Raw genomic sequence first — 25,598 nt, forward strand, 5'->3', positions numbered from 1 at the left:
TTGGAGGCCAGGGAACTAATAGAGGCACGGCTAGAAGGAGGAGAAGACAGAAGAACTGGGCTGTGTGTTGAAGAAGAGCCCGGGAAGACCCTCCCACCGAGCAGTGAGGTTCAGACTGGATCCCCTTGCTTTCTAAACTCCTTCTCAGAGAGGAGTCTAGGCACGGCTATCTACCTATGACATAAGCTATTCGTGCCCCTGTTCACATGAAAAATGTGTGTCTCGTCTCCGATGTAATTGTTCAGCCATTACATGTCCTCTTCGATGACCAGAGTTTTGGTGCAAGTGCTTTTACCTTCTGACCTAGTTTTGTGACCTCTTTGTCCCATCTGCACTTGTATCTCATCCTTCTTCTGCTGACTCAGGATAGAATGGTCCCTTTCTTCATTTCCACGAATTAGAGTTCCCTTTCCTTCGATCATAACGGTCACTCTAATTCATAATGTTAAGCATTTAATGTTACTTCTACAATTTCATTATGTTAGTTAAGTTACAATGTACCAAAGTCAAACAAAACTACTATCCATCTTTTTTGGACTAAGCAGGCGTTCAGCCAAAGTTTGCTGTGTTGCTAGGTTACATCTTGCAGCCTAAGGCTTCACCAGTCTAGGTACTTACGCTAAGCAAAACTTCGGTGTCCAACACCGGGTCACAGATATGGAGTCGGGAAGCCTTCTGAGGGAAGGAGAGGGGTGTGCAAGGTCCGCAGCAAAGCTGAAGATGTGCTAAGGGCAACCTTGAAGACACCTATAGCTGTCGTGACACCACGAGAGGGGTCCCGAATGGGCCAGAGAGACCGAAGAAGGTACAGGGACACGAGGAGGAAGTCCGGGGGGGATTGCAACGGAGTACAGATGTCCTCAGGAGGCCGGGGACCAAATGGAAGCATCCTAGATGGCACAGAGGATTGTAAGAGGGCTCTGAGGCACAAACAAACCCAAGGACAGGTTTCTGAGGGAAAGAGCTCAGACATAAAATTTTATAAGCAACAGGGATTAAGAAAATAAGGAAAAAAATAAAAAGAAACAGTGAACTCAAAACACGTAGAAAGAAAATCTAAAAACAAAAGGCACTAAGGAAAGACAAGAAATAATTAAAAATAAAGACGGTAAAGGAGATGAATGTAGACAGAAAAATCTTAAGCGCATCCATGATTAAAGAAGCAAGGAAACAAATTACAAAATAACAATGGCAAACTAAATTGGAGACGTAGAAGGAAAAATTAAAAGGCAACAGCACTAAGGAAAGACAATAAATAATTTTAAAATGACAGCAAAGGGAACAAAAGTAGACATAGCAAGAACATTTAAAAAGTGCTAGCCAGTAGGATAAATAAAGAGAAAATATTACAAAATAGGGATGGTGAACAAAAACAGATACAGAAAGAAAATTTTAAATGCGACGGCAGTAAGAAAAGACATGAAATAATTAAGAGAAGATAAGCAATAAAGACAACAAACAGGATAAAAGTAAGAAATTTAAGAAGTGATGGGGATTGGGGAAACAAAAGGAAATAATTAGGAAATATGGACGGCAAACTGCAATGGAGATGTAGAAAGAAAATTTTAAAAAGCCTCTGCATTAATGAAATATGAAAAAAAAATTAAAAAATTCAGCAAACTGAATAAATACAGACAATGAAACAAAATTTTAAAAATAACAAAGTGGAGGACAGGCAAGAAGAATTAAAAAACACAGATGGAGATCTGGGTAAATGGAGACACAGAAAGAAAACTTGGAAAGCAACAGGGTACTGGCCATACAGGTAGGTAGCAAGTTCAATAGCAGGAGATGGAGTCGGACCAACAGCCACGGGCAGAGGACAACGGAAGAGGAATGGGGGGCGGAGCAGAGGGAGTCACTGGAAATACAGACAGGTCGCTGGGTAGAGGGAGACCTACAAATGCAATTTTCACAAGCAATAGTGAAGAAGGCAGTGTGGGAAGAATGAAATAATAGCAGATGGGGAGCTGGGAAGGCAGAGGCGCAGAAAGGAAACAGAGAAGGGGACAGAGTACAGGGTGGCATTGGCAGAAGAACAAAAACTTTTGGGGAGCCAGAGCCTGGGACAGACAAGGACGCAGGCAGAGATTGGGAGAAGTGTGGCAGGGAAGGGCGCGTGACTCACTGCAGCTCCTAGCACAGGTGGGGGCCCTTCACTGCCCAGAGGCTTCTCTCTCTGCCCCTTCCTCCTCCATGGTGCTGGGAGCCTGACCCTTGCCCGCCTAGGAGCAGGCAGTGGGTGCCTCGATGCTCTTCTCCCACAAGGCATCCCAGAGGCACAGTGGCTCACACATGTGGCAGACTGAGGCAGTGAGCTCCCAACGCTCTGTCAAGGGTAGCCAGGAGGGATCCTTCCTCACCATGGGGACTGTCTGCTCCTTGCTGGAGGCAGCTGCCTGTGGAACCCCCTTTATTTCACTCCTCGCCCAGCTCCAGCAGGCAGGCTTGCCCAGGCAGCCCCCTCGGCACAGCAGGGAGAGCCCCATCCTCAGCCTCGCTGGCTGCACCTGAGCCTGGCCCAGCCCATCCTCACCTCATGGGTCTCACCTGGGCTGGAGCCCATTGGAAACAGGGACCATTGCCAAAGCCCCACAGCACATCACCCCCTCCCTTGTGCCTGTCCCCAGCAATAAGCTCTGCACGTGGCGGGCTGCAAATGCATCAAGGGGCACAGAGGAGGCACGAAATGTTTATTCCTTAGTGTGCATAAGGAATCCCAGCAATGAGTTGGCTACAAGGATCAGTGCCCAAATGCAGCAGGACAGAGGGACAAAAGGAAAGAGAAAAGGAGGAGAAAGGACAGAGGGACATAGAGAAAGGGTGTGGGACAGGAAGCCAGGAAACAGGACACCATGAATAAGAGAGGGGTGGGGAGTAGGACAGCCATGTGGAGAGAGGCGAGACTGTGCAAAAAAAAAAGAAAAACCAAAAAAAACCAAAACCAACAAGAGACAGAGAAATGGAGGAATAAATAAGAGACATGGGGACCAGGAGAGAGAGGTGGAAAGGACCAGCAGGACAAGACGACAGAGACAAGACAAGGAGCAGGGGAAAAGAAACATCATCAAGAAATAAAAAATAGAAATAGGGACCCAGACAGTAGTACACATTGAAAGAAAATTTCAAAAAAGCAACAGGGTACAAGAAACATAAGCTAAAAATAACAGTGAGATGTAGAAAAAAAAATTTAAAAGTGACAGGGGGCAGAACAGAGAGCAAAGAACTGGGAATTATAGAGATGGTTAGAAGGAGACACAGACACAAAATTGAAAGGCACAGGATACAAGTATCATACCCAAGAACTAAAGATAGGTACGCAGAACTGTATAGAGAGAGACTGAGGAAGATAATTATGAAAAGCAACAAGGTACAAGAAACATGGGAAAGAAATTAAAATTAAGTTGGAAGGCAGAGAGAGCGAAAGGTAGCAGGAAAATTTTTAAAACTAACTGGGTTCAAGAAACATAAGCAAGAATTAAGAAGAAAGGGATGGAGAGGAAGAAAAAGTTTCAAAAGAGATAGGGTATAAGAAACATAGTCAAGCATTAAAAAAAAACAGGGACAGGGAGCGTGATAGAAGTAAACTGGGGTGGATTGACCGTGGCTGGCCCCTGGGTGCCCACCAAGCCACTCTATCAAGACAGGGGAAAAAATTAAAATGAAAAAGTCTGTAGGTTGAGACAAGGACAAAGAGATCACTCAGTTATTATCACAGGCACAACAGATTCAACTTGGGGAAATTAATTTAATTTATTGTCAATCAAATAACGCAAAATAAGAACAAATCTAAAAAACACCTTCCCACTACCCCTCTTCTTTTTTCCTGGGATTATCTTCACTCATCCTGCCCCCGAGCAATGCAGGGTAACAGGGAGTGGGGGTTGTGGTGACAGGGAGTGAGGGCTCCTCCCTCCTCCTGCTCTTTTTCTGCTCCAACATGGGGTCCTCCATGGGTTGCAAGGGACTCTGCTCCCAGCCAGCGTTGCTGACGGGCTCAGCTTTGACCAGCAGCAGGTCCGTTTCAGAGCTGGAACTGGCTGTGCCCAGCATGGGGGCAGCTCCTGGTGTCTTCTCACAGAACCTACCCCTGCAGCCCCTGCCCCCCACAACTCAGCTAACAAAACTTTGTCATGTAAACCCAGTACAACAGCGATCGGCTATAGAGCAGAGAAGGGACGGTGAAAAATAGGGAAAGGGAGCCACAGGGGAACGAAAACAGCAATGGGCTACAGACCAGAGAGGAGGAGGCAACAGGGAACCAGACAGAGAGAAACAAAGAACAGTGATGAGCTACAGGGCTGAGAGGGAGGAATTAAAAAAGGTGACAGTGAGGTGAACAGAGATAGACTGAGAAATACCAAAAAAACCTCGATAAGCTGCAGTCACCAGGTTCCTCTTCATCTGCAAAACAAAAAGAAACCACAGCTCCGGCGGTGACCACCATGACAGTAGATGCCAACCTCTTCCACAACACCCTCATCCTCAGAGGTGCCATAGCAATCCGCTCACCTGCTTCACGCTGATTCCAGAGTCAGAGGCTGCAGCAACAATTATTTATGGCACCTAAGATACCAACAAACACAAAATTACCATTGCATTTCTGTGAAATCACCAGTCCCATGCTCTTCCTTGATACTATCCAGCTCACCTCAAATACAAGAGACTAGAACAGACCAGACCCTGTCAACACCTAAAGCCAAATGCAAAACCGATATGACAAAGACTGATGAACCTGCCTCCCTTTCCTAGCCAAACCCCAGCGCCAAAACTTTAGAAATCCCTTCTCTTCTCCTCAGCTTCAGGGAAGGACCCCCACCTCTTCCTGACAGCTCCCGTCCTGTATTTGCAACCCTGAAGCCCCTGCAGCAGCCACTCCTCAGGTGCTGCTCTTCTGAGCTGTGCCCTGTGTTTGGCAGGCACCTCCTATCTTCTGTCTTCCCACAGACTCTGGGCTCTCTACAGACCCACAAAGTAAGCGATGCCCTGACACAATCTACGAGGGGCCTGCTGCAAGCTGCAAAAACTCTAGGGACACCGTGGCACTCTTTGGGCAATGGGGAAAAGTGACGAGCCATGCCATACCCTGAACAACACCATGCCTTACATCCCTGCTTTCTTGAGAAATGCTGAAATGCCATGTGCAGATGCACACACAATGCTCACCCTAACCCCTACAAAATAATCTCATCATCAACCCAATTAAGAGAAACAATATCAGCAACTTACGCAGCATACTGCAAAACTGGTGAAAAAACCACAGCCCCATATTCAATAAAGTCAGGAACTCTAGGAAAATGCAGCACTCCTAGAATAAAGGAAAGCATGCTATTAAACCATCTAGGCACCCCCTAAACACTCATTACGAAGTTACTGACCTGAAAAAAAGGAAACAAAAAAGCAGCATACGAGTCAACTTTCTACTAGGCAAGCGGCTGGATGTTTACTGGTCCCGAAGGTCTTAGCTCAGCCCTCTCACCTCGGCCTCTCTCAGCGCCAAAACAACGCACCTGCCCGAGCACCTGCGCCCGCCCCAGGGCCGCGCCCAGCCGAAGGCCCGGCACAGCGCCGAGCCCCGGGGCGCCCCGCGGCAGAGCGAGCTCCCGGGCCCAGGCTGCGGCTCCTGGGCCCAGGCTGCGGCTCCCGCACCCGGGCCCTGCCCACCGCCCACCGCCCAATCCCCTGGGAAAGCGGCGGGGCGGGGCCAACCCCACCACCGCCCCCGAAAACATAAAGGCGGCGACGAGAGGAGCCGCTGCTTTCCCCCGGCCTTCAGTTCCCGGCAGGCAGAGCGCCGCCCCTTTTTATTTCCATCTGGGACTCGCCTCTGGCGATTCCCTTACTACTTTTGTGTGAGTTCTGCCCAGTTGTTGCTGTGGAGAAGACAGTTCTGCAGGGGTCGCTTTATTTTTACGATCTTCAGATATTTTTGTGGTTAACTGTTAATCGTGTTTTATGGTTTCGGAAGAGTGCTGGAAGCATATGATTTCCAGAAGACTGATGAGCATTTAGGGGGTCCTGGAGGACTAAAGCGCCATGGAGACGCGCGTCGGAGGACTGAGGAGGCACTTCCGGGGCCCTGGAGGACCGCGGGGCCGTAGAGATGGACACCTGGGAAACTGACGGGGGCGCGGTAACGCGTAAGAGCCGATACTGGAGAGCCGATGGCGCTCTCGAGGCCAGGCGGGCGGCACCGATCCCGCTCCAGGTGGCGCGGAGCTCGCCGGAGTCCCGGCGGTCCTGCTTCGCTCTTCGGCGGCCGCCGCCGGACCGGCCTCCGCCAAGCCGCGCACGCGCTGCGGAACCAGCGCACAGCGCCGCCGGGGGCCAGGGCCAAGGCGGGGCGGGGGCGTGGCCACAGCGCACGCGCGGCTCCCCACCTGCAGGACCAGCCTCCAGCCGCCGGGCGGCAGCACCCGCTTGGTTACCCCGCTCCCGGCGCGCGTGAGGGTGACGAGCGGTGACCGCTCTCAGCCCGCTTTAGTCCAGGCAGGGACCAGCTCTGCCCTCTGCATTCGCAGCCCAGGCAGCGACAGACAGCGCCTCCGCACCAAAAACCTGCGGACCAGGGGTTTTGCCCCCGCAACAAGCCCCAGGGACACTGCATCGCTCCGTGTGGGGCACCAGGGCCGGGGGGTGTTGACAGCAGCGCGTCTGCTGGAGATCAGGGAGGGAGGCTGGGCTGATGCCTTATCCACAACATAAGAATTGGTGATTTTGGCTTTTGGTATTAATTTTTTTTTTATTTTTCCTTTCTGTCTGCACAAATCCATATATAGCACAGACATTTACACTCATGCATCTATTTACACACACACAAATGTATATATTTAGGGAATATATGGGCCGTAACCAGAATCCACGCTGATGGATCCACTGCCGCAGCTACAGCCCTCGCACTGCTTCTGCTGCCACCACTCACCTCACTCACAGGGTCGATGCAGCCAAGAGGGACAGGTAAAAGCCTGAAGAGCAAAAGAAACAATAAAGAACAAAGCTTGGTCATTCACTCCATGCTGAAAAGGTGTGCCTACGTTTACATACACTCATTAAAAACACTTATACTCTAAGAGTATTTGACTTTCCTCTGGCACCAGTTTAGCTCGCACAGCTGGGAACTGATACCACTACACTATCTCTCTCCAAAACACATAGTTATAATTGGACTACGGGGTTTTCTGCATGCCACCCAAGGAGGAGGGACATTGGGCCAGCTGCACTGCTCAGCATTGAGGGATATTAGTTGTTTAATGTAAATAAGTAAGTTTTAGTGAGAATAAATTACTCAGGATTATAAAACGGTGTGATTTGTGCTGTTTGCCTAGCTTTATTTAGGAGTGACTAGATTTGCTGAAGCCTTTATGCTGTGACAAAGTTATTTTCCTTAGTAATTTTCATAGCAGCTGATGCAGTGCTGTGTTTAGCCTTTAGTATGGCAAAGTGTTTTGGTATCACAGTGATGTTTTGGTAGTGTTTTTCCCAAGTCTGAGACTCTTTGGTTCTCCATGTGCAAGTGCAGGTGCAAAAGGAATGTAAACCAGAAGATATGGATGCTCCAGCCCTCGTCTAAATCTGCAAATCAACAAAATAAGAGCCTGCCTGGACACAGGAAAAAAAAACCAATAAGGTGTTAGAAGTCCCTAACCATTGGGCTAAAAGACACTTGGACAGTGTGTGAAGGGCACAGGAGGGGTGGGTGTAGAGAGCACAAGGGTATCATTGCCCAGGGATTTCTTTGTTCGGAGTTCTTCTCTTTGGAGGCATCCAGCCTGGGCTGTTCTTGCTGCTGTACCTTCCAATTAAATTAATTATTTTATAAAATTTGGCACCTGAGACACTGCTGTGGGAAACCGAGGGTCAAGCCTGAAGAAGGAGGAAGTGCACATGGGAGTAAGTGCGTGTGTGTGCGACACCATGAATGGTGTGTGAATGCTTGGGCAGCAGCTCAGGTGCTACTGAACTGCCAGGGAAATGTGCCACTGACAGTGAGACAGAAATAAAGTACTTCAGTGCGCTCTGTCAAAATATTGGGGGGAAAAAAAAACATCATTCAGTTGACTCTCTTTTTAAGGTTTAGAATAAATACCTTCCTCAATCTCCACAGCGCCTTGTAGCACTTTTCTTCTTTTCCCTCTCTCTCATCCCCTCGGAGCCCCCTGTCTGTCTCCGCTATGCAGCACTCCGTTATCCTTCTCTCTGCCATCCAGGGTGTCCCCACTCAGTTCCTCTCTCACTCAGTCATCTGTCATTTTGCCAAGATGCACTGGTGGGCTCTGGCACTCCAAGAGGATTTGGCAGGAGCTGGTGTCACCTGGTGGGGGAAACAGGGGGTCACAGTGGTTCCAGGGGGTCCTTGAGGCAGGCCCCAGTAGGGTGGGGGTGTCCTGGAGGGTGTGTGGCAGGGTTCCAGGGATCTCCAGGGGGTCCCAGAAGGCTCCAGGGAGCCCTAGGGGAACACAAGGGACCCTAGGGTGTCCTGGAGGGCTCTGGGAGGGAGCGGGGGGGCCAGCAGCACAGTAGGGGCTCACCCTGGTGGGTGAAGGCTGTGCCCCGGCAACTGGGGAGGGGGGTGTGTGGCTACAGCACTGATGTAAATGTCCCAGTGGTTCTTGTTGCTCATCATCATCACATTGACAAGGAGGCTGTTGGCGGAGCCGGTGCTGTAGGGGAAGGGGGACAGTGAGGAGGAGGCCCCTGCTGGGGGGCTATATAGCAGTAGAGGTGGGACGCACTCACTTGAAGCTGAAGACAACAACCTTGGAGGAGTCGCTGGGCCACTCGCAGACTGTCAGATACAGGTTGCTGTAGGTCTCCTCATCCTGGAAGAGGAACCTGCCACACCTGCAGGAGCAGGAACACAGTGTGGGAGGGGGACGGCCACTGAGCTACCCCAAACGCTGGGGGAGCTCCCAGGAGGAGGAGGGAAGGGTCCACCACACAGGGGAAGGATATGGTACCAGCTTGAGCTTGCTCTGGACGTTGAGCTCACACCAGTCCAGGTCATAGATGTAGGAGGATAAATCATTGTCGCCACTGCTGCTGGTGTAGGAGAGGACATAGCAGCCACACTTAGAGAAGACAAGGAAGATGTCCCAGGGTGGGGGGGATGACATGGGACATGGCAGCTCCAGTGTCACCCCCCTGGAGATAAGGGGGCCGCCCCCACTAGCATCATCTCCATCCCAGAGCCTCACCTCGTTCACAGAAAGTCCTCAGCCAAGATGCTCTTCAGGGAGATGCAAATGTGTGGGGGCAGCTTGTGGAAGAGCCGGGGCGAGAGCTGCCCACTGAGCTGGGAGAAGGGGGGTGGCACCATCAGGGACCCCCAACTCTCCCCCCCACCCCCCCAAAGCACTCCCCCATCACCCTTCAGCCCATCCCCATCTTCCCCTCACAGCGCCCGCCCCAGCTCAGGGCCCACTTCAGCCCACCTTCGGCAAACTCAGGGTTCCCTCAGGTCCCCCGACCCTTCCCAAACCAGGTCTCCCCTGAGGTCACCCCCCTCATGTACCCCCTCAGCCCACTACAATATTCCCCCTCAGGACCTCCCGCCCTCCCCCTTATCCCCCCCACCCTCCCGTTGCCCCTCAGGCTCCCCGTTCCCCAGCCCCCCGCTCCGCAGGGCCCTCTCTTACTCCTTCAGCGCCCTCCATCCCTCTCGGCGTCCCCTCAGCTCCCCCGTCCCCCCTCGGGGGCCCCTCAGGCCCCATGCCATGTTCCCCGCTGCCTCACCACGTGCCCGTGGCGGCCCCTGCTCGACTGGGGACCCGACCGCCGGGCCCCACTTTCCGCCCGAGCCGCCCCGCTCTGTTTTCGAGCTGGCCGCCATTTTCCCCTGGCCTCCTCTGCTTCCGGAGCGCCCCAGCCCGCCCGCGCCGTGCGCCCATCGGACACGGCCCCAGCACCCGCCCCCCTCCTTAAGAAGCCCCGCTTCATTAGCCCGTCGTCGCCGTCAATCCCCACCGCGCCCCACCCCGGCGAGGCAATTTGACCAATCGGAGCGCGGCACCCGCGCTGTGATTGGCCCATCCTCCCGCCCATCCATCCGGAAGCGGTTGCCGTGGTGAAGACGCACGGGGGCGGGCGGGGCCGCCAGGCCGTTGCCGTGGCGACGGGGATGCGCGGCCGAACCTGACGGGGGAAGGGGATTCACCCAAACCCGCCTTTTTCTCGTTAAAAATGTTGTAGATTTGTGTGCGATAGCACAAAATAAACCCGTTGCGCGCCCCCCCCCTCCTCAGCGCTCCCTGGGGTCCCTGAGGGCGGGCGGGGGTCCTGCAGCTCGGGGGGCACCGGCCGCAGCGTCTGCGTGTGGGCCGGCGCCTGCGGGGGGGACACGTCGCGGGGGGGTGACGAGGAGATTCCGGGGAGCTCTGGCGAGTTGTGGAGGCGCCCGGCGTCTGCGCCCGGGGGGTGTCCGCCTTCTTCCCGTCTTCCCTCAGCAAACTCTCTAATTTCTATCGAATGTGACGTTCATGTATGAGATAATCCTGCTGTCAGCTTGCATCGAGCGTCCGGGTCTCGCTCCTGCTCATCCCTGCACCTGGCGAGCTCGAAAACACCGAGACCTTGAAACACGCACACCATAGCTAGCTATGAAATAAAATACGTATTTTCACAAATTCAGACACTAGAGTCTTCTAAAAGTGCGGTTTTGCCAGGCATTAGAGGATAAATGAGTCCCTTGTCGCTCAAACCAGGACAAACCAGGCCAGAACCAGCTTACCCGGCGTAACGGCCCCACCCCGCTCCGCCCCCCGCGGACCCGGACCCCGAGAGCCGGCAGGCCCAGCCCGGCCCGGGCTCCTCCTGCCACCAGCTCTCAAAAAATGGGCTGCAGTTTGCCCCGCTTCCTCTTCACAGCTTCTCCCCCGCCGCGGCCGCTCGCAGGTTCACCGCCCGGCGGGCCGGGACGCGGCAGGGAAGGGGCTGCGAACTGCTGCATGGAGCCGGGCTGTGGAGAACCAGGGGGAGCCCTCCGGACGCCGGGGGCGGCCCCACCGCCGCTGCCGAGGCCGGCGCCCGGGGACGGCCCGACCCCGCGCTCGCCCGCTGGGCGGCGGCGCAGGCGCGAGGTGGGGCGGTTGCGGCGCCCGCCCCTCAGCCATGGCGGACGAGGAGTTGGAGGCGCTGCGGCAGCAGCGTCTGGCTGAGCTGCAGGCCAAGCACGGGGTAAGGCGGGGGGCCCCCGCCCCGCTCCGCTCCCTGCCGCCGGGGTCTCGCCGGGCACGGCAGCGCCCGGTTCCTCCGGGCCTGTGTGGCGGCCGCCGCTCGGGAATGCGGGAGTGGGAGCGGCGGGGAGGAGGGGGCGCGCCTTGAGGAGGCCTCGCCATGAATAAAGGCTTGGGCTGGAGGCCGGGGGGAGGCGGCCCGGCCGCGCTCGGTGCTTTGGCTGGAAACGTCGCCGACTGCGACCTCAGGGACTGGGGGAGGGGGCGGCCGCCGGGCCCCCAGCGCCGCCTGCGCTCCTCCGGGGCGGCTGGGGCCTGCCTCCTGCTGCCCGCCGCGGGTGCCCCGGCCGCTGCCGCGGACGGCTCAGCGCGTACGCGCTCCCTGCCCGACCCTCCGTGCCGCTGGCGATCCTGCGGGTTCGCGGCGCCAGCCTGTCCAGCCCTCCCCGTTCCCGGGGCTGAGGCGGCTCGGTCTGTGCTGCCGCTCCTGCGAAGGTTCCTTCCATGCCCACCATCAGCCTCGTTACCTCTCTCCGTATGGTTTCCCGTTGTGCTTTCACACTTTGAAATGTTACCTATAAAATTGGAGGTGCAAATTCAACATAAAGTTCAGGGGTTTTCCTTTTTTTTTTTTTTTGTTACTTGCTTCTGAATAGTGATCTCGGGTGCCTGTATTAGTCCCAAAATACCATGCTAGGGCTGTGTTTTCTTCTGTATTGATAAAGTGTTACATGAATTTCATTTGTCCTTAGTTTACTTTAATGAGTTTAAAATGCTTTTGTCTGTTTTCTGGGCTTTGGGAAAGTTTATTATCTTAGACATTACAGGAAAGCCTTTTAATATCCAAACCAACAGTCTCTGGCTAGATCCAGTAGCACTCGTCATTGCGCTAGTTTGTGTTACTGCTTTGTGAGGAAAGCATGGTAGGGCATATTTATTTGCTAGGGCAGCAAATTCTTATTTTCAGGATCTCGTGCGTGGTCAGGCGAGTTTAGCAGCCAGGTTTAGATTACGTTGACTCTGCTGAAATATTTAAACTTACTATCCTGTATGGAATGTTTCTGGGTGATCGTGTTTATTCTGATCTCATTCTGTAGGATCCTTCCGGTGATCCATCGCAACAGGAAGCAAAACAGAGGTATCAATGAGAACTATCACTTTTTGGTTTTACATCTAATAGCTTTGAACCTTTTGCTTTTTTAATTTTTTGGGGGGGTATTTAATTTCTTTGGAACACTCACCTGATTTTTTTTGTTTTTATTGGAAGAACCACCAACAAAGAATCTGAAATGTCAAAGATTTAATCCAAGCATAGCTAAAATCTGATTGATCCAAGCGTGACTCCCAAGCCCTGACTCTCTCGGATGATCTACAACAGTTGTCAGGCAGCCTGAACCCTGACTGGGGAGGGAGGACGTGGAGGAAAACAGCAGTAGCAGCTCATTTTCGCTTTGGGACTCACCTGAGTGCAATAGTCTCATGCCCCTTAGTGATCTAACAGGATGTTCTGGGGAAGCATCATCACTCCCACTGTCATCTCCTTCTGGAACTCAGAAACCTCGGCTTTTCAGAGTTGGTCATAGGAAAATCTTGAAGGCTGGCAGAACTCCTCCCAAACTGGAGTTTTGTCCGAGTGATGAGTTTGGATTTGGCTCTGTTAGTGCAACAGGAACATGCTTTCCTAATTGATTGGATTTTTTTGGGACAGCTATTGCAGTTAAAAATATGAAACAAAACGATTCATATCAGAGCTTAGTGTGGAAAACAGCATTTAGTATTTGCACTAAGTAGAAAATTGAAAATGAGTATTTAAAGAGCTAGACTTTTCACAGTAAAAGTTTGTATTAACTGAAAAGCATAAACTGCCAGTTTTGCAAATACTTAGTTAAATATTATAAGTATATGAAGACTTATTGAAAAGTTCTAAATAAATAGTAAGGTTTGGTTCTGTCTTGCAATTGCACGGAGTATGCCCACTTTTAATGTGTGGCTAACTTTTCATTACAGGGAAGCAGAGATAAGAAATACAATTTTAGCTCAAGTTCTAGATCAAGCAGCTCGTGCAAGATGTAAGTATCCAAGTAACTTTCTAATAAAAAAAATCTCATTTTGTGTACTCCGGTGCTGCTCAAATCAAGCACGTATGTGTTTGTATAGAGGCCAGACTAGAAAAATGCTGTTGCTGATGGGAAGATAAAACTACTACAGCTTTTCAGTTGGTGATATTGATGATTGGAGGGGAGAGGTTAACTGACATCTGAATGATGATAGTTAATCAAAATATTTTTTTTAATTAGGAACATATATTTAAGGATAAGGAACATAATTATCTTGTATCTTTATTTTACATAAATGTAAATGCCTTTTTCAACTTCTTTCATGACCCTGGCATGAAGAAGATGGTTTCATTAGGGACATTTGTCACTTTTTAGTTACTAGTGAAGGTATTTGAGTATGTTTTAGAACAAAATGAACGGAGCCTGTTTTTGTTGCAGTAAGCAATTTAGCACTTGTGAAACCAGACAAAGCAAAAGCAGTAGAGAATTATCTTATACAGATGGCAAGATTTGGACAGCTAGCTGGAAAGGTGAGTTATGTTTTTCTTATTCTTTCTCACATATATTAATTTTCAAACCTAATTCACTCTGAAAAAGGGATGTTTTTAATATGAAAAAGGCAATTGAGAGCTTTAAATATTATTGTATAATTCCATCAAATGCCTTTTATAAGAAGGGAAAGTATGATTCGGTTGTTGGATACTAACCATCTCAGAATGTGTTTATACAGCTTTTCTTTTGCTTTCTTAGGTATCAGAACAAGGTTTGATAGAAATACTTGAAAAAGTGAGTCAGCAAACAGAAAAGAAAACAACGGTAAAGGTAAGCTGTATTTCCTAAAAGTTATTTTAATTTGTTATAAAATAGAGCAGAAAAATTGCACGTATTGGACCATTTTGGTTCAGGGTAGAACTTAACTTTGTAGTTACCACCTCTCTAACCTAGAGTGTTAAGCGCTGGGATTAAATCACGGCAGTCCTTATCAATAGTAAAATTTGCAGATGCTGGCACTGGGATATCAGCCTTCTGTCGCGAGGCAGATTACCTCGTGTCTGTCCTGGGCCATTATGCCAGATGCCAGGCAGGGACTCTGGGCGGAAGGTGGGTGATGGGGTGAATGTTCTGCTCCCATGTAATGCATTCATTGTCAAATGCACAGAGTTTGAAAGGCTTGCTCTATGTTGGATTTACTGTGACCCTTCTATTTTCACATTTCGTATTTCATTTTAGTTCAACAGAAGGAAAGTATTGGATTCTGATGAAGAGGATGATTATTAATACTACTGTAAGACTGGCTGCCAAACAAAAGGCCTGGAAGAAGGCAACATTCTTTTATCAGGCAGAATGCAAGATCTGAAAATGTTTACGCTTATTTACTTTTTTTTTTTACAAAAAGGCAAATGAACTTGTAAAATAAATCTGAGAAGGGGATTTTATAACTTAAATTTTTGTAGTATAAGAGGCTGAGCAGTGGGATTCCCCACTGCTTCGTTAGCATGAACATTTTGTTGCCCCTTACTCGCTGTGTAAGCTATGCTTTCAGCAACTGCACACACTTAACTTGTGGCTATTGGAGATACCGTAACGTGGGGAGGAGCCAAGTGCAAAGCTGGGAACAGCCACTCTCTCCAGTTTAGAGACTTACCTCCAGGCTGTAAGTCACAGAAGTGCTAGGAACGAGATTTCCTGAGCCCCTGTCCAGCACTCGCTGGCTCTCAAGTCCTTACTGGAAATTTATAAAATAAAGTGAAGGTATCAAAGTAGTGTTTGGATCAGAGAACTTGATGTCAGGCAATCTGTGTAAAGAAACTGTAACCAGCATACAACTGAACTGTTCCCCTACGAAATAATCAGGCTATCTCAAAACAAGCAAGTTAACGGTGTAATACAGCACTGTTCAGACACTTGGTATCGTATATTCTTAAAACTACCTCCATTTTTATCAAATGGCTGGAGTGTTTCTTACCTTGAAAAAAAGACCATTTTCCTAAACTTTCTGCAACTCCTGCATGCATAAAGTAAAACTGAACTTGTGCTACACGTTTATTCAAAAATATGGTTACGGAAATATGTAGGATAAATACTGTAACGCGCTGATAAACACTCTACCATCACAAAACCCTTTTCTGACACAACAGGAATGTGTATGATCCCAACTGCAGTGTTTTTTTGGAAATTAATAAAATTGTTTAAAGTGAGCACTAGTGGGTGTTCTTCATCTTGTGTGAATGTGGTTAAAAAGTATTTAAACAATTGTTATTTTTGTTTCATTTGGACTAGATTGGGCATTTTGCTTGTCCGCATTGGTAATTAGGATTCCTTAACTTTAGTAATATCATGGGTGTATGATAAATTTCTTTAGACTAATGACCCTTGACCAACGCGAAGAGTTTCAAGCCAAGGTGTGTCGATAGCTAGTTTAAAAGTTTTATCCTTAGGGCTACAGATAATCCTAAACATCCATGCTTCATATTCCCATTCCTAAGTTTATCAAATTCGACTTATAACAACCTGAGCTTTATTGCATTGGTGTTCTTCTAAAAAGGCTGTTCCAGAATCTCGGTTGTCAAAACGTGCGGTAATGCTTTGGATTTATTTTAACTTGCAACCTTTTGGTGATGAAACTGCAGAGTACAGTAACGTGCTTTGCAGACACGTGGCAAGTGTCACGAAGTTGACTTATTTGCACTACAGGTTGCCAGGGGAAGCTGCCAGGGGTGCTCCCTTCAAATCCTATTCCAGTTTAGCCTTTGGTAATCCTATTTTTGAATACTGAAGTATTTTTTTAATTACAAGCTTGTTTAAGCATGTCAAAGGAAACTTGCAAACTATTTAATTTACCTAAATAATTTGTTAGTTGTCATCTTTCCATCATTTAGATTCTAGTGGAACTGTTTGACACTTAAGTGTTGGGGTTTTTTTATACATACACTATACATCCAAAATGTCTGTAAATAAGCTTTATCCTAGACTGAATGCTGAATAAAACTGAAGGGTAGCTCGGTCACTTGAACAGCCTCAGGTTCACAAGGACAACTGTTCTGATACTGTAATAGAATAGAAAACTCAGGTTATTTTAATAAAATTGTACTTTTTCTATAAAACTCTAAAGAAAAAATATTCTGTTAGATATCTTAAAATACATATTTTGTTACAAAATACAGATTTTGTTACAAAATACAGCAGGCAGTATGCACCAAGTCTGCATTAAGTTACCTTAGTAAGCTACTACATTTTTTTTCTTGCAAATTTTGTATTTCATTGGGGAGGGAGTTTTTCAAAGGCAAGAGATACTTCAAGGCCTGGCCCATTCTTAAATTTTAAGAGTAAAATTAACCAATAATTACATAACCATTCATATCAGGGCTGAAACCTGGGAGTGTTGAAGCTGTTTCATCACTCACATAGACTACAACTAAGTACTTTATGCTTGAAATGTAAGTGTGAACAAGTTGTTTTCCCTAACCTGCTGTATTCAAAATTTGCTTTTAATAGAAAAAAGCTAATAACTAAATTCAGAGTTCACATCCTCTGACACTTATCTCTAACCCTTTTCAAAGTTATTAAATGAGCTATCTTAAAACCTGTTTCCGAAGCTATTCAACCGCACTGTGCTTATTAAGGATTAAGAAAAAAGACTTGATGCTGAACTTGGTGTCGTTGTGCTACCTCCTGTTTGGCAGTTACAACACCATCTTCTGTACTTACACTCTCTAGCGTAGTATCACCAGTATTAAAAAGCTAATAAACTGATTTTTCTCATCCACGTTGTCGAGAAGTCTTAAGACAAGAATCATACAGTTAAATACATAGTATAATTAAAACACAAGCAAAATTTTCACTATGTAGTTTAGAAATTGGATCTATGAAAGTTCACTTATATCTTAAACTTTCTAAGTAATACGTAGCTTATTTTTGCTACGAGTAAGGATAAGCGCCTTACTCTAGGTCATCCTTATAGCATCGAAAGAAGAAAAAAAACTTGCTCATATCTCTTATGGTCTTTTGGCTTGTAATAGCTGAACATCCACCCTACTCTCTTTTTTTTTAATGGAAATGTAGAGCTAGAGAAGGAAGTTATGTGAAAGCGTTCAGTTTCACTAACAACTTTATATTGTACACCTCGATGCCTTAAATCCAAAACCAGACAAGCTAGTAATAGTACTCATGAACATAGGGGGGAAGAAGTTCGTATTGGACTTGAGAGTAAATTCCAACACATCCCTCAATTTACACACAGACACCAGGTGAAGTCTTCAAACATCTACAAAAACAAAAGCAAGGAAATCTGCATAAAAGGTGCAATGCTTTTTAAAAAGCACTCAAAGAAAACAACATTTTTCAAGAGTTATTTTACTAGTTTTTTTTCTTTCCATCATTTGGCACAAATCCAAGGCACATTAGAAAATCAGATGAACTCATAAATTATTAGAAAAATAAACACATGACCCTCATCTCTAAATGTCCGTATGTGCGCTTACTGCACATTTTGCCTCTTAGATTAAAAAATTATTTGAAAAAATCACCAGTATGTCTTCCAGCTTTGTACTTTGCCAAGCAGTTTACTAATACCACAGTTAAAAGAAATAGAATTATTCATACAAATAGTTTATGAAATAAAATGCAAGCTGGACGTGATGAGCCAAGAATAAAAAATACTGCACTTAGAAACCCGGCTTGTGCTATTTACACATTCTCCTACCATAACCAAAACAGTTAGGCAACGAAGTCCAAATCTAAGCAGCCGTCTCATAGGTACTTGTGAGCTTTCAATTCTTCAGCAATCACCTCTAGCAATGAGGTAATATTTGGCCTATTCCAACAAATGCTTACTGATGTGAGAAGGGCATTTCATAATTGGAATTTCACCTTTTTAAAGAGCAGTCTAGAGCAGGCTCCTAAGCAGCAGTTTTGTCTGCAGATGTTGCCCATGTTCAGAATCATGAATATTTGTGCATTTTTGCATGACCTGCTTTAGAGGAAGAAAAAAAAACAAATAAAACAAAACACTTTTGTCCTCATACATGTCCTTATACATGCTTGCCTCTGCAAATTTTTTTTTTTTTTAATTAGGCTGTGAACAGTGAGTGCAAAGTTTAGCTTTGTCAAGGGCTCTCTACTTTTTCCAAGTATATTGGCTCCTGTGTAAGAACTTGATCTTGCAGGTCCAATACACGGGAACATTGCAAAGAAATGAGCAAGGATTACATCCCTTCACATTAATAGCAAGCATAAGCTTCTAATGTGGCGTCACAGATGTTCTGGACTATTGTTTTCCCAGCTACTGGAATATACAGAAATATATACTATAACGGTTTGTAACATTCCAATAAAAATAGAGACATTTCAATTACCTTTGGCAATAAATACCTTATTATCCAATATATCTTTATATATATATATATAAATATATATATATTTATATATGCTTATCCAATGTAGTGATAAAAACTGAAAATGCAAAAATTATTCAAAGACTTTTAAACAAAGTGGGTGTCTGAAAAATACAATACAGGGTTTGGTTTGGTTTACTGTTACATATCATTTTTTAGTAAGTGCTAAGTAGAATAGGAAAGCAATTTTGCTGTCTACATCTCGGTACGTCCCTGTTTGTTGAGATCAGTAATGCTCTGGCCGTGTAGTTCCCTCCAACATAAACTGAGGATTCAGTCTCCGAAAGTGCCAGGAACATTCTGTTTCTGCTGAAGAGGCATCCTCACGTTCCGTTCGGAGGGCAGGCTTGCAAGCATCACTGAATTCTCTGATACACAGTGAAGGGTTATTGACATTAACAACACCTAGTTCCTCAGCTTTCGACATCAAACTCATGCCTCCTTGTCAATGTTTTGAAAGCAAGTCATCCCAGCAGTCTCTTGATTGTGAAATACTTGGATTTCTAGGGCTGGATAAACTATCGCTGACATTCTCCGCTGGAAGTGTCACATCAACAGTGTGTCTTCGGTGCATTAATTTACTCCTGTGAGGAACTTCTATCATGTCATCATGTTTCACAAACTCACCACTGCATCCTGCGTCAGTAATCTTAACTTTGCTCTGGTCCAGCGTTTCAACGGATTTTAACTTGGTTTTATCAAAGCTTTTAATAGCTAACTGTGAGGACAGAAAAATGAATATAGCGTTGCTTGAATATAATTACCACATTAATTTCATGGTATTCTTTATACTGGGAACACAGCCAAGGATTAAAAATAGCATACTTTGTAGGACAATAATTATATTCGGTCTACAAATGAGCAAACAAGAAGAGGTCAACCTGCCTCAGGCTACACACAAATCAGTACCAGAACTAAAAGGAAAACGAAGGCATTCCAAAACTTATTTTCGCTGCACTATCCCAATCTCATCCTAATTCTTCTAATCACCTTTTGTAATGCAAGTATCAAGGTACTTGAAATTAACAGCTGTCCCTTACACCATTAAGGAACGTGTAAGCAGTCAATAGAGACAGGCTCAACAGGCACTGACGAAGGCAAAACCTCCCTGTCCCAGATCTCATCCGCCAAGGAAAAGACACCTACCCTCCCCACACCTATTTTTGGTCATTCCAACTATTCTTCCATTTCCATATCTGCTCCTGACTCTTCAGAGTGGGTGGATCTCCTTGATTATGAGCCACTCTGCAAATGTTAAAATAACTAAGAAAAAAAGAGAATCCAAATACGCTAGTGACAGATTTTCTAAGATAAGAACTAAAGGCAGAAATTAATTATGATACCCTTTGACTGAAATAATTGCAACAATCTTGAAAAAGTTTCAGATGGAGATTGCACGTGTTTAAACCCTGTATGAGGTGTATGACTTGTAAATTCACAAAGCCACGACAGTCACACATATCATGGTTAAAGCGCTATGTATCATGGTCACATATTAGTTTTTTGACACCTGCTGTACTTGCATGACATACCGCCTTCAGCCATCCACAATTATAAAATCTAAATCCCACGTTTTATAGCATAAGCTTGGCATTCTCAAGCCTCTTTGCAAATGTTCAATCTTACAAGGGCTCTACGAAATAGAACAGTATTCCATTTTCTAGACGGAGATGAGTGTCAGAGCCTGCAATTCCAAGGCTATGTCAATCTAATAACAGGCAGCTACTGAACTAACCTGGTAGAGATCTGTTTTCTTTTGAATAGGTCAGTTTTTCTCTCGATCTGCTGTGCTGGAATGGCTCAGCAGAAGGCCCAGCGAGAGCCAGAGGCGGTGGAAGGGAGGAAGGGTGTAGGGTGCCGCGGTACCCCCAACCCCACATTAATTGATTACATGCACTTCTGTCATGGCTGACACGCAGTTTGCTATCACCCTCGCAAACAACCTCCTCCTACAAGCGGACTTAGCATGCAAACCCTGATTTTAATCTACCGAAAACTTGTAAATAGCATCTCTGCTTGGCTACAGCTCCGATGAGCCTCGGTATAACCTAGATTTTGCTAGACATGACAAAGAAAACAAGGCAGAGAGATGAAGCCTGCAATAAGAGGCTTAGAGGTTTAAAAGTAAGACTAAGACGTTTAACAAGTGTTATAGAACCACCACTGAAGTCTGAACAATGACGAAACATTAGCAATTTAGCAAACAGGTCAGAACTTTTGGGATTCACCAACAACCACTTGTAAAGAAACTTTCCTGCTCTCTCTATCTATATTAATGGCAGACAAAACAAACAGATTTGCCGTATTATACAAGTAATTCAAGCAAGTATTTCCACTTACCTGATGCAATAACTGAGAGTCAAAATTAGGGACACTTTTATCTCTTGTTATTGTTCTCCGTAAATGTTTTGCTCTAAAAAATATTTTAAAGAAAGTAAATTTAACTACTGAAGTCTTTCCACAAAAGCCTCGATCACAGAAAATCCACAGGGTGGCACCATCTCAACACAGAAAGTCCACGATCTGACACCACCTCCGAAAAGTGACAGGCTACCAGTATTTCCTGTATTTTACCACAGAACATACATTAACGTTTAAAAAGATCATCGGCAAAACCCAACCACTGAGTGAAGCGCTAAGATAATGTTTGTAAAGCAGTCTGGCTCTGAAATTCATTTATGGTACACCAAGTATTCGTGCAAACCCAACTGTAAATGCATTTGCCAGTGCTCCTTCGCCTGCTGCTCACCACCAGGAGCGTGTCACACCTCCAACATCTGCCTGGTGACACCACCGCGCGTGTACGTGATGTGTAACAACGCCTCAGCCCCTCTGGGGCTTTATCAACAGTTGTGTTGCTTGTTCGCTTATGGGAAACGATAAACGTACTTCTGAGGAAGCTTCTATGCTTACTTGTTAAATCTGTTAATTGATTGGACCAGTTGAAGTTGTCTGCTTATGGGATCATCGGCTTTCTCACACGGTTTAGAGTTCACTAGGGGTTTAAAAGAACAGGCAGCTAAAATTACAACTGAGTCAGGCTTAAGAATTAAAAAAAAACAAGTTCTGAATGAAAAGTCGTATCTACTGACATTAGATTTAAAATTTTACAGTACAAATATAACAGTAATAACTTGAATCAGAGTCACAATTTATCTTTGGAAATTTTAAAGCATTTTAAATTGCAAGAGTAAGCGTTCTTCATCAGATTAGCATGACTGGCCAAACTTCTGAGGAGACTGTGTAATCCTGCACTTTGAGGCCCTTAATTCCAACTTCTACAACCCTGAATTAACACACAGATGCTATACCACCTCTTTGTTAATATTACTTACTCGTGTCTTCTATTGTTCTTTTAGAACTATTCTCATAATATTTGAAAGAACTGTATCCATCTAGAGCATCAGTAAACTGTGATTAATTTTGGTTTTGTATTAACAAAACATTCACAATCTTTCCTGGGGAAGCAGGCAAGAGTTATTTTGAAAAGTTTAACTAAAGCTTATGGATGCTGAAATGGGCGCTCCTGCTCCTCATCTTCCCTAAGCCCTGTTGTCTTCCCTGTGGCAGTCCTGGCAGCGGCAGGTCCTTTGCCACGCAGAGCGTCCTGCTCAGCACAAAACTTGTTACACCCCTCACCCCCGGTTACTGAACTGCATCAGCTTGAAAATTCATCTGAAAAACTTCTGAGCCAGCATAAGGAAAGCAGTGGATAAGCAAGACCAGAAGCTGAGGGCAAGAAGGAAGAGGCGAGGATAGAGGGTGACACCACTCTTTCAAGTGTCCGTAAGCCATGACATCGGCTCATCTGCGTTGTCAAACTCTACCACGCGTCCCAACACACCTGCTTCGGCTGTTCTACATGCTGCCATTTGCTGAAAGTCACTCTTCTGCAAACCCTGCTCAATGGCTTGGACAGTCACCTTCGTAGCTCTTATTTCTGTCCCACAATACGAGAGACAGTAACTAATGGAAGAGCCACTCCCTATCCTACTTAGGGCAATGTAAATGACAACTAAAGGTGATGTAAATTAATCTGGTTTACTTTGCACTGAAATGGACAATTATTACATGGTTAATTATATCATCTCAAATGTGGCATGTTTTTTAACACAAAATGCTTTTGTACGTAAAATTCACACACACCCCCCAAAAAAGTGAAAACTGAGTTTGCAGCAATGTCGTGAATATAATACAAAGTCTGCTGCATTTAGTTATAGTATTTTAGGTGTTACCTGTTATAAATATGCAAAATAGTTGACTCCTCTTTAATTGTAAGTAGATCGATTACACAAAATACTGGATGTAGTCACACATTAATTCCTAAATCACTTTTTATGCATACCAGCGGAAATATGACAGGTACCTTTTTTTCTTATCTTGATAGTAGCATGCTGCTCACGCTCCTTTTCTGTCTCTGCTGATGGAGGTACGTAGCTCGGTGCTGTTTCCAGCAACTTAATGATATTTGAATTCTTAATTTTAAAAGTTTCCATTTTCACCATTATTAAAGAAAAAGAAAAACATCAGTACAATTTAGGATTCTAGTCTATGCAGAGCGTGTTAATTAATTGCTGCCAAAATGAATGTCACGCACACAAAAATACCTCATAAATACAAACTTTAAATTGTATAATTTTGAGTAGGGACAAAATCAGTGTTCCACAAGTGGCACTGTATCAGAATGATGATTTTGTAGCCTTGACCTATTATTTTAAACCGTATTATTTATGATTAAGCTAATTTCAGTTTAAATGGTAATGCACATACTAAAATTGATTCAGAATAGAATTTTGTGGTCATTATGCTACATCTCAGAGGCTATTTAAACACAGAAAGATAGGGACTATGCATCAAATAATTTAAAGAGTGAAATAACTCTTTACAGTTTAATATTACATATTATGTTATTGCTATTAATAAAGGGGAAGGTCAGAGTTATTGATGACAAGATAAAAGGTACCAAAAGGCACAAAAGGCAAAAAGGAACAAGGAAGACTGCCAGCCGTATAACTGATTAGTGAAAGGTGTTCATTTTCCTACATTCAGTATTTCTTCTGCTCTCTCTGCCACTACTAGCATAGATTTTAATGTCATTTTCATTCACGTATGTGCTTTCACTCTTTCTAGACTCATCCTTTGTCTAGGATAACTCATTTTAGAAACACAACAGGTCTCCTATGCCACAGGTGTCATATCGTACGTTGTCCAATGAACAGGCATCTTAGTCTCTGTATCATGCATAATTGTTAAATGCGGAAGTCTTGGCAAATACTGTTGTGACAAATAGTTATATTTGTTTTCCTTCCTACATGGTGCATATAGAACTTTAGGAAAATCCAAGGGGAGAAACGATCTCTGCACTCACTGGCTCAGCGCAGTCTGCGGGGGTGCAGTTCCTCTCATTCTTTACGTGCGTCATGGCACCGTTCCGAAGGAGCAAGTCCACCAGGGCTTCGTGCCTGCCGAGCACGGCCTCGTGCAGCGCCGTGTTCCCTTTGGCATTAGAAAGGTTAACAGCAGCTCCACGCTGGACAGCAAGACAAAATTGAAGTTACAAAGACAGAGTAGCATGAAAGGAAGATAGCACATTACCGTTCTGTTTTCCTCCTCTTTTATTTTCAATGTATGAATGAGAACAGTGCAAGAGAAGCCTTGTAGCTGTACATGAAACGCAGAAAGCATCGGCTAGCAATCACCAGTTCAACAATAAGCCACCTGATTGTATTATTTCCTCCTCTCTCATAGCCACAATATCGTGGATCAGCTCATTTCATTTTTGCATGTATCTAAGACATATTCCAAGATTAAGAAATATTTAAAAAACAAAATAAAAAAAAAATGCAAAAAATCATACGCGATAGAATCGTAAGCAAGAAAACCAAACACTTGCTACAAAAAAGTTCCATAAAAGCAGCTAGCTGTACAACAGCTAGTAATATTTATCTAATAAAAAAAAACACAAAGGGAAGAGATTGAAAGGAGTGAGATAACAAATACTCTTCTTTTTTCCCCCGACTAGTTTTGACAGAGAAATGCATAACTAAAAATACTGACAGTACTGGATAAGCACAGATATCGCTTAAGAAATACTATTCTCAACATGCTGTTTTCAGTGATCTTACCTGTAACAACAAGGCAGTAGTCTCATACTGACCATTCAAGCATGCATAAATTAAAGGAGTATTTCCATATATGTCCTTTTTATTTTGTTTATCGTTGTAAGCCATCAGACACTTTACCACCTATTGAAAGAAGTAACAACGCTGTAATTTAAGATACCAACTAACCATAATCATGTGGTGAATGCCCCACCTCCTTTTTTTAAAAATTTTTTTTTGAAATCTAGAATGAAAAAGAGATGGAAGAAAAAAAGACAGGGAAAACAAATCTCATCTTTGCCAAACGGATGATAACGACAAGCATCTCTTCCTGTCACACTGATTTTTGTATTTTATCACACACTTTTAAAACATCCTTAAGCAATTGAAAGGCCAGAAAATAAAACTCAAAGTGTGTTAAAACCATACAAAATCAGTAACTTAACAAAACATGAAAAACAAACCACCAGAGCAACAGTATCCTTTCCCCCTTTCTGAACTCATCAGAACACTTGGAATCCAGAGTTCTTTATGTTGGAAATACCCCAGTTCAGAGAACTTCATTGAACTACAAGTTCCAGCTGCATTCTCATTTTCTTCTTGCTCCCCTAGCGCTCTGTCTCCCCATTAACTTCACAATTATCTCAATTTTTTTTTCCTCTTGCAGTCCTCAGATCCTTATTCTTAAAACCCCAGTCTTCCACTTTTCTGCATGTTTCCATTTGCCCATCTGCACCTGCTTTTTCACGATCATTATTTTTTCCCCTCTCATTTCCCCTCTCTCCTGTATTAACAGCCTCCCCTCACTAGCTGATGCTTCTCTTACACTGCTTATGCTTCCATATGTCATGAGGTTTTCTGCTACTTCAGCTCCAC

The 25,598-nt window shown here is 45.3% G+C and overlaps 3 protein-coding genes and 1 long non-coding RNA gene across 13 annotated transcripts in view; 1 reads left to right on the forward strand and 3 right to left on the reverse strand.

The window, feature by feature from the left end:
• LOC134515492 (neural-cadherin-like) overlaps positions 1-6,071 on the reverse strand; it is an 83,294-nt gene extending 77,223 nt beyond the window's left edge. For 2 of the 3 annotated variants that reach the window (XM_063334531.1, XM_063334529.1), the window contains exons 1-4: positions 5,480-6,071; positions 5,230-5,308; positions 4,513-4,566; positions 4,362-4,404 (exon numbers count right to left, since the gene is read on the reverse strand). The gene's annotated coding sequence lies outside the window, so the exon portion shown is untranslated. Of the gene's footprint in view, positions 1-4,361; positions 4,405-4,512; positions 4,567-5,229; positions 5,309-5,378 lie in introns of all 3 variants that reach the window. The other variant, XM_063334530.1, reaches the window with a different exon arrangement.
• A 100-nt stretch (positions 6,072-6,171) lies between these two features.
• Positions 6,172-9,897, reverse strand: LOC134515494 (uncharacterized). 6 transcript variants are annotated; one of them, XR_010071031.1, is made up of 7 exons: positions 9,733-9,897; positions 9,195-9,287; positions 8,958-9,068; positions 8,737-8,841; positions 8,529-8,660; positions 8,087-8,311; positions 6,172-6,965 (listed from the first exon to the last, which is right to left on the reverse strand). It is a non-coding gene; the product is annotated as an uncharacterized LOC134515494 (long non-coding RNA). The 6 variants fall into 6 exon arrangements; XR_010071028.1 differs by having other exon boundaries at positions 9,195-9,292; XR_010071030.1 differs by having other exon boundaries at positions 9,195-9,292; positions 9,636-9,897.
• A 1,139-nt stretch (positions 9,898-11,036) lies between these two features.
• On the forward strand, positions 11,037-15,426 carry PDCD5 (programmed cell death 5). The gene is made up of 6 exons (XM_063334539.1): positions 11,037-11,172; positions 12,269-12,309; positions 13,179-13,240; positions 13,667-13,758; positions 13,979-14,050; positions 14,459-15,426. Exons 1-6 carry the CDS (start codon positions 11,107-11,109, stop codon positions 14,504-14,506), a joined length of 381 nt encoding a protein of 126 aa, XP_063190609.1. The 5' UTR covers positions 11,037-11,106; the 3' UTR covers positions 14,507-15,426.
• A 2,783-nt stretch (positions 15,427-18,209) lies between these two features.
• ANKRD27 (ankyrin repeat domain 27) overlaps positions 18,210-25,598 on the reverse strand; it is a 45,498-nt gene continuing 38,109 nt past the window's right edge. For all 3 annotated transcript variants that reach the window (XM_063334537.1, XM_063334536.1, XM_063334535.1), the window contains 6 exons: positions 24,747-24,866; positions 23,990-24,151; positions 22,988-23,096; positions 21,535-21,616; positions 20,962-21,034; positions 18,210-19,339 (listed from right to left, as the gene is read on the reverse strand). In XM_063334537.1, the coding sequence (XP_063190607.1) occupies positions 19,067-19,339; positions 20,962-21,034; positions 21,535-21,616; positions 22,988-23,096; positions 23,990-24,151; positions 24,747-24,866 (819 nt within the window). In that variant the 3' untranslated portion in view covers positions 18,210-19,066. The remainder of the gene's footprint in view (positions 19,340-20,961; positions 21,035-21,534; positions 21,617-22,987; positions 23,097-23,989; positions 24,152-24,746; positions 24,867-25,598) is intronic.

The sequence above is a fragment of the Chroicocephalus ridibundus genome, chromosome 4 (assembly GCF_963924245.1).
Source record: "Chroicocephalus ridibundus chromosome 4, bChrRid1.1, whole genome shotgun sequence".
In the NCBI taxonomy this organism is placed as follows: Eukaryota; Metazoa; Chordata; class Aves; order Charadriiformes; family Laridae; genus Chroicocephalus; species Chroicocephalus ridibundus.

Excerpts from the sequence above, each read along its gene's own strand:
- PDCD5 (XM_063334539.1), top strand. The coding sequence starts at position 11,107 with ATGGCGGACGAGGAGTTGGAGGCGCTGCGGCAGCAGCGTCTGGCTGAG. Across the intron at positions 11,173-12,268 it reads AGCTGCAGGCCAAGCACGGG|GATCCTTCCGGTGATCCATC; the intron begins GTAAGGCGGGGG and ends CTCATTCTGTAG. Across the intron at positions 12,310-13,178 it reads CAACAGGAAGCAAAACAGAG|GGAAGCAGAGATAAGAAATA; the intron begins GTATCAATGAGA and ends TTTTCATTACAG.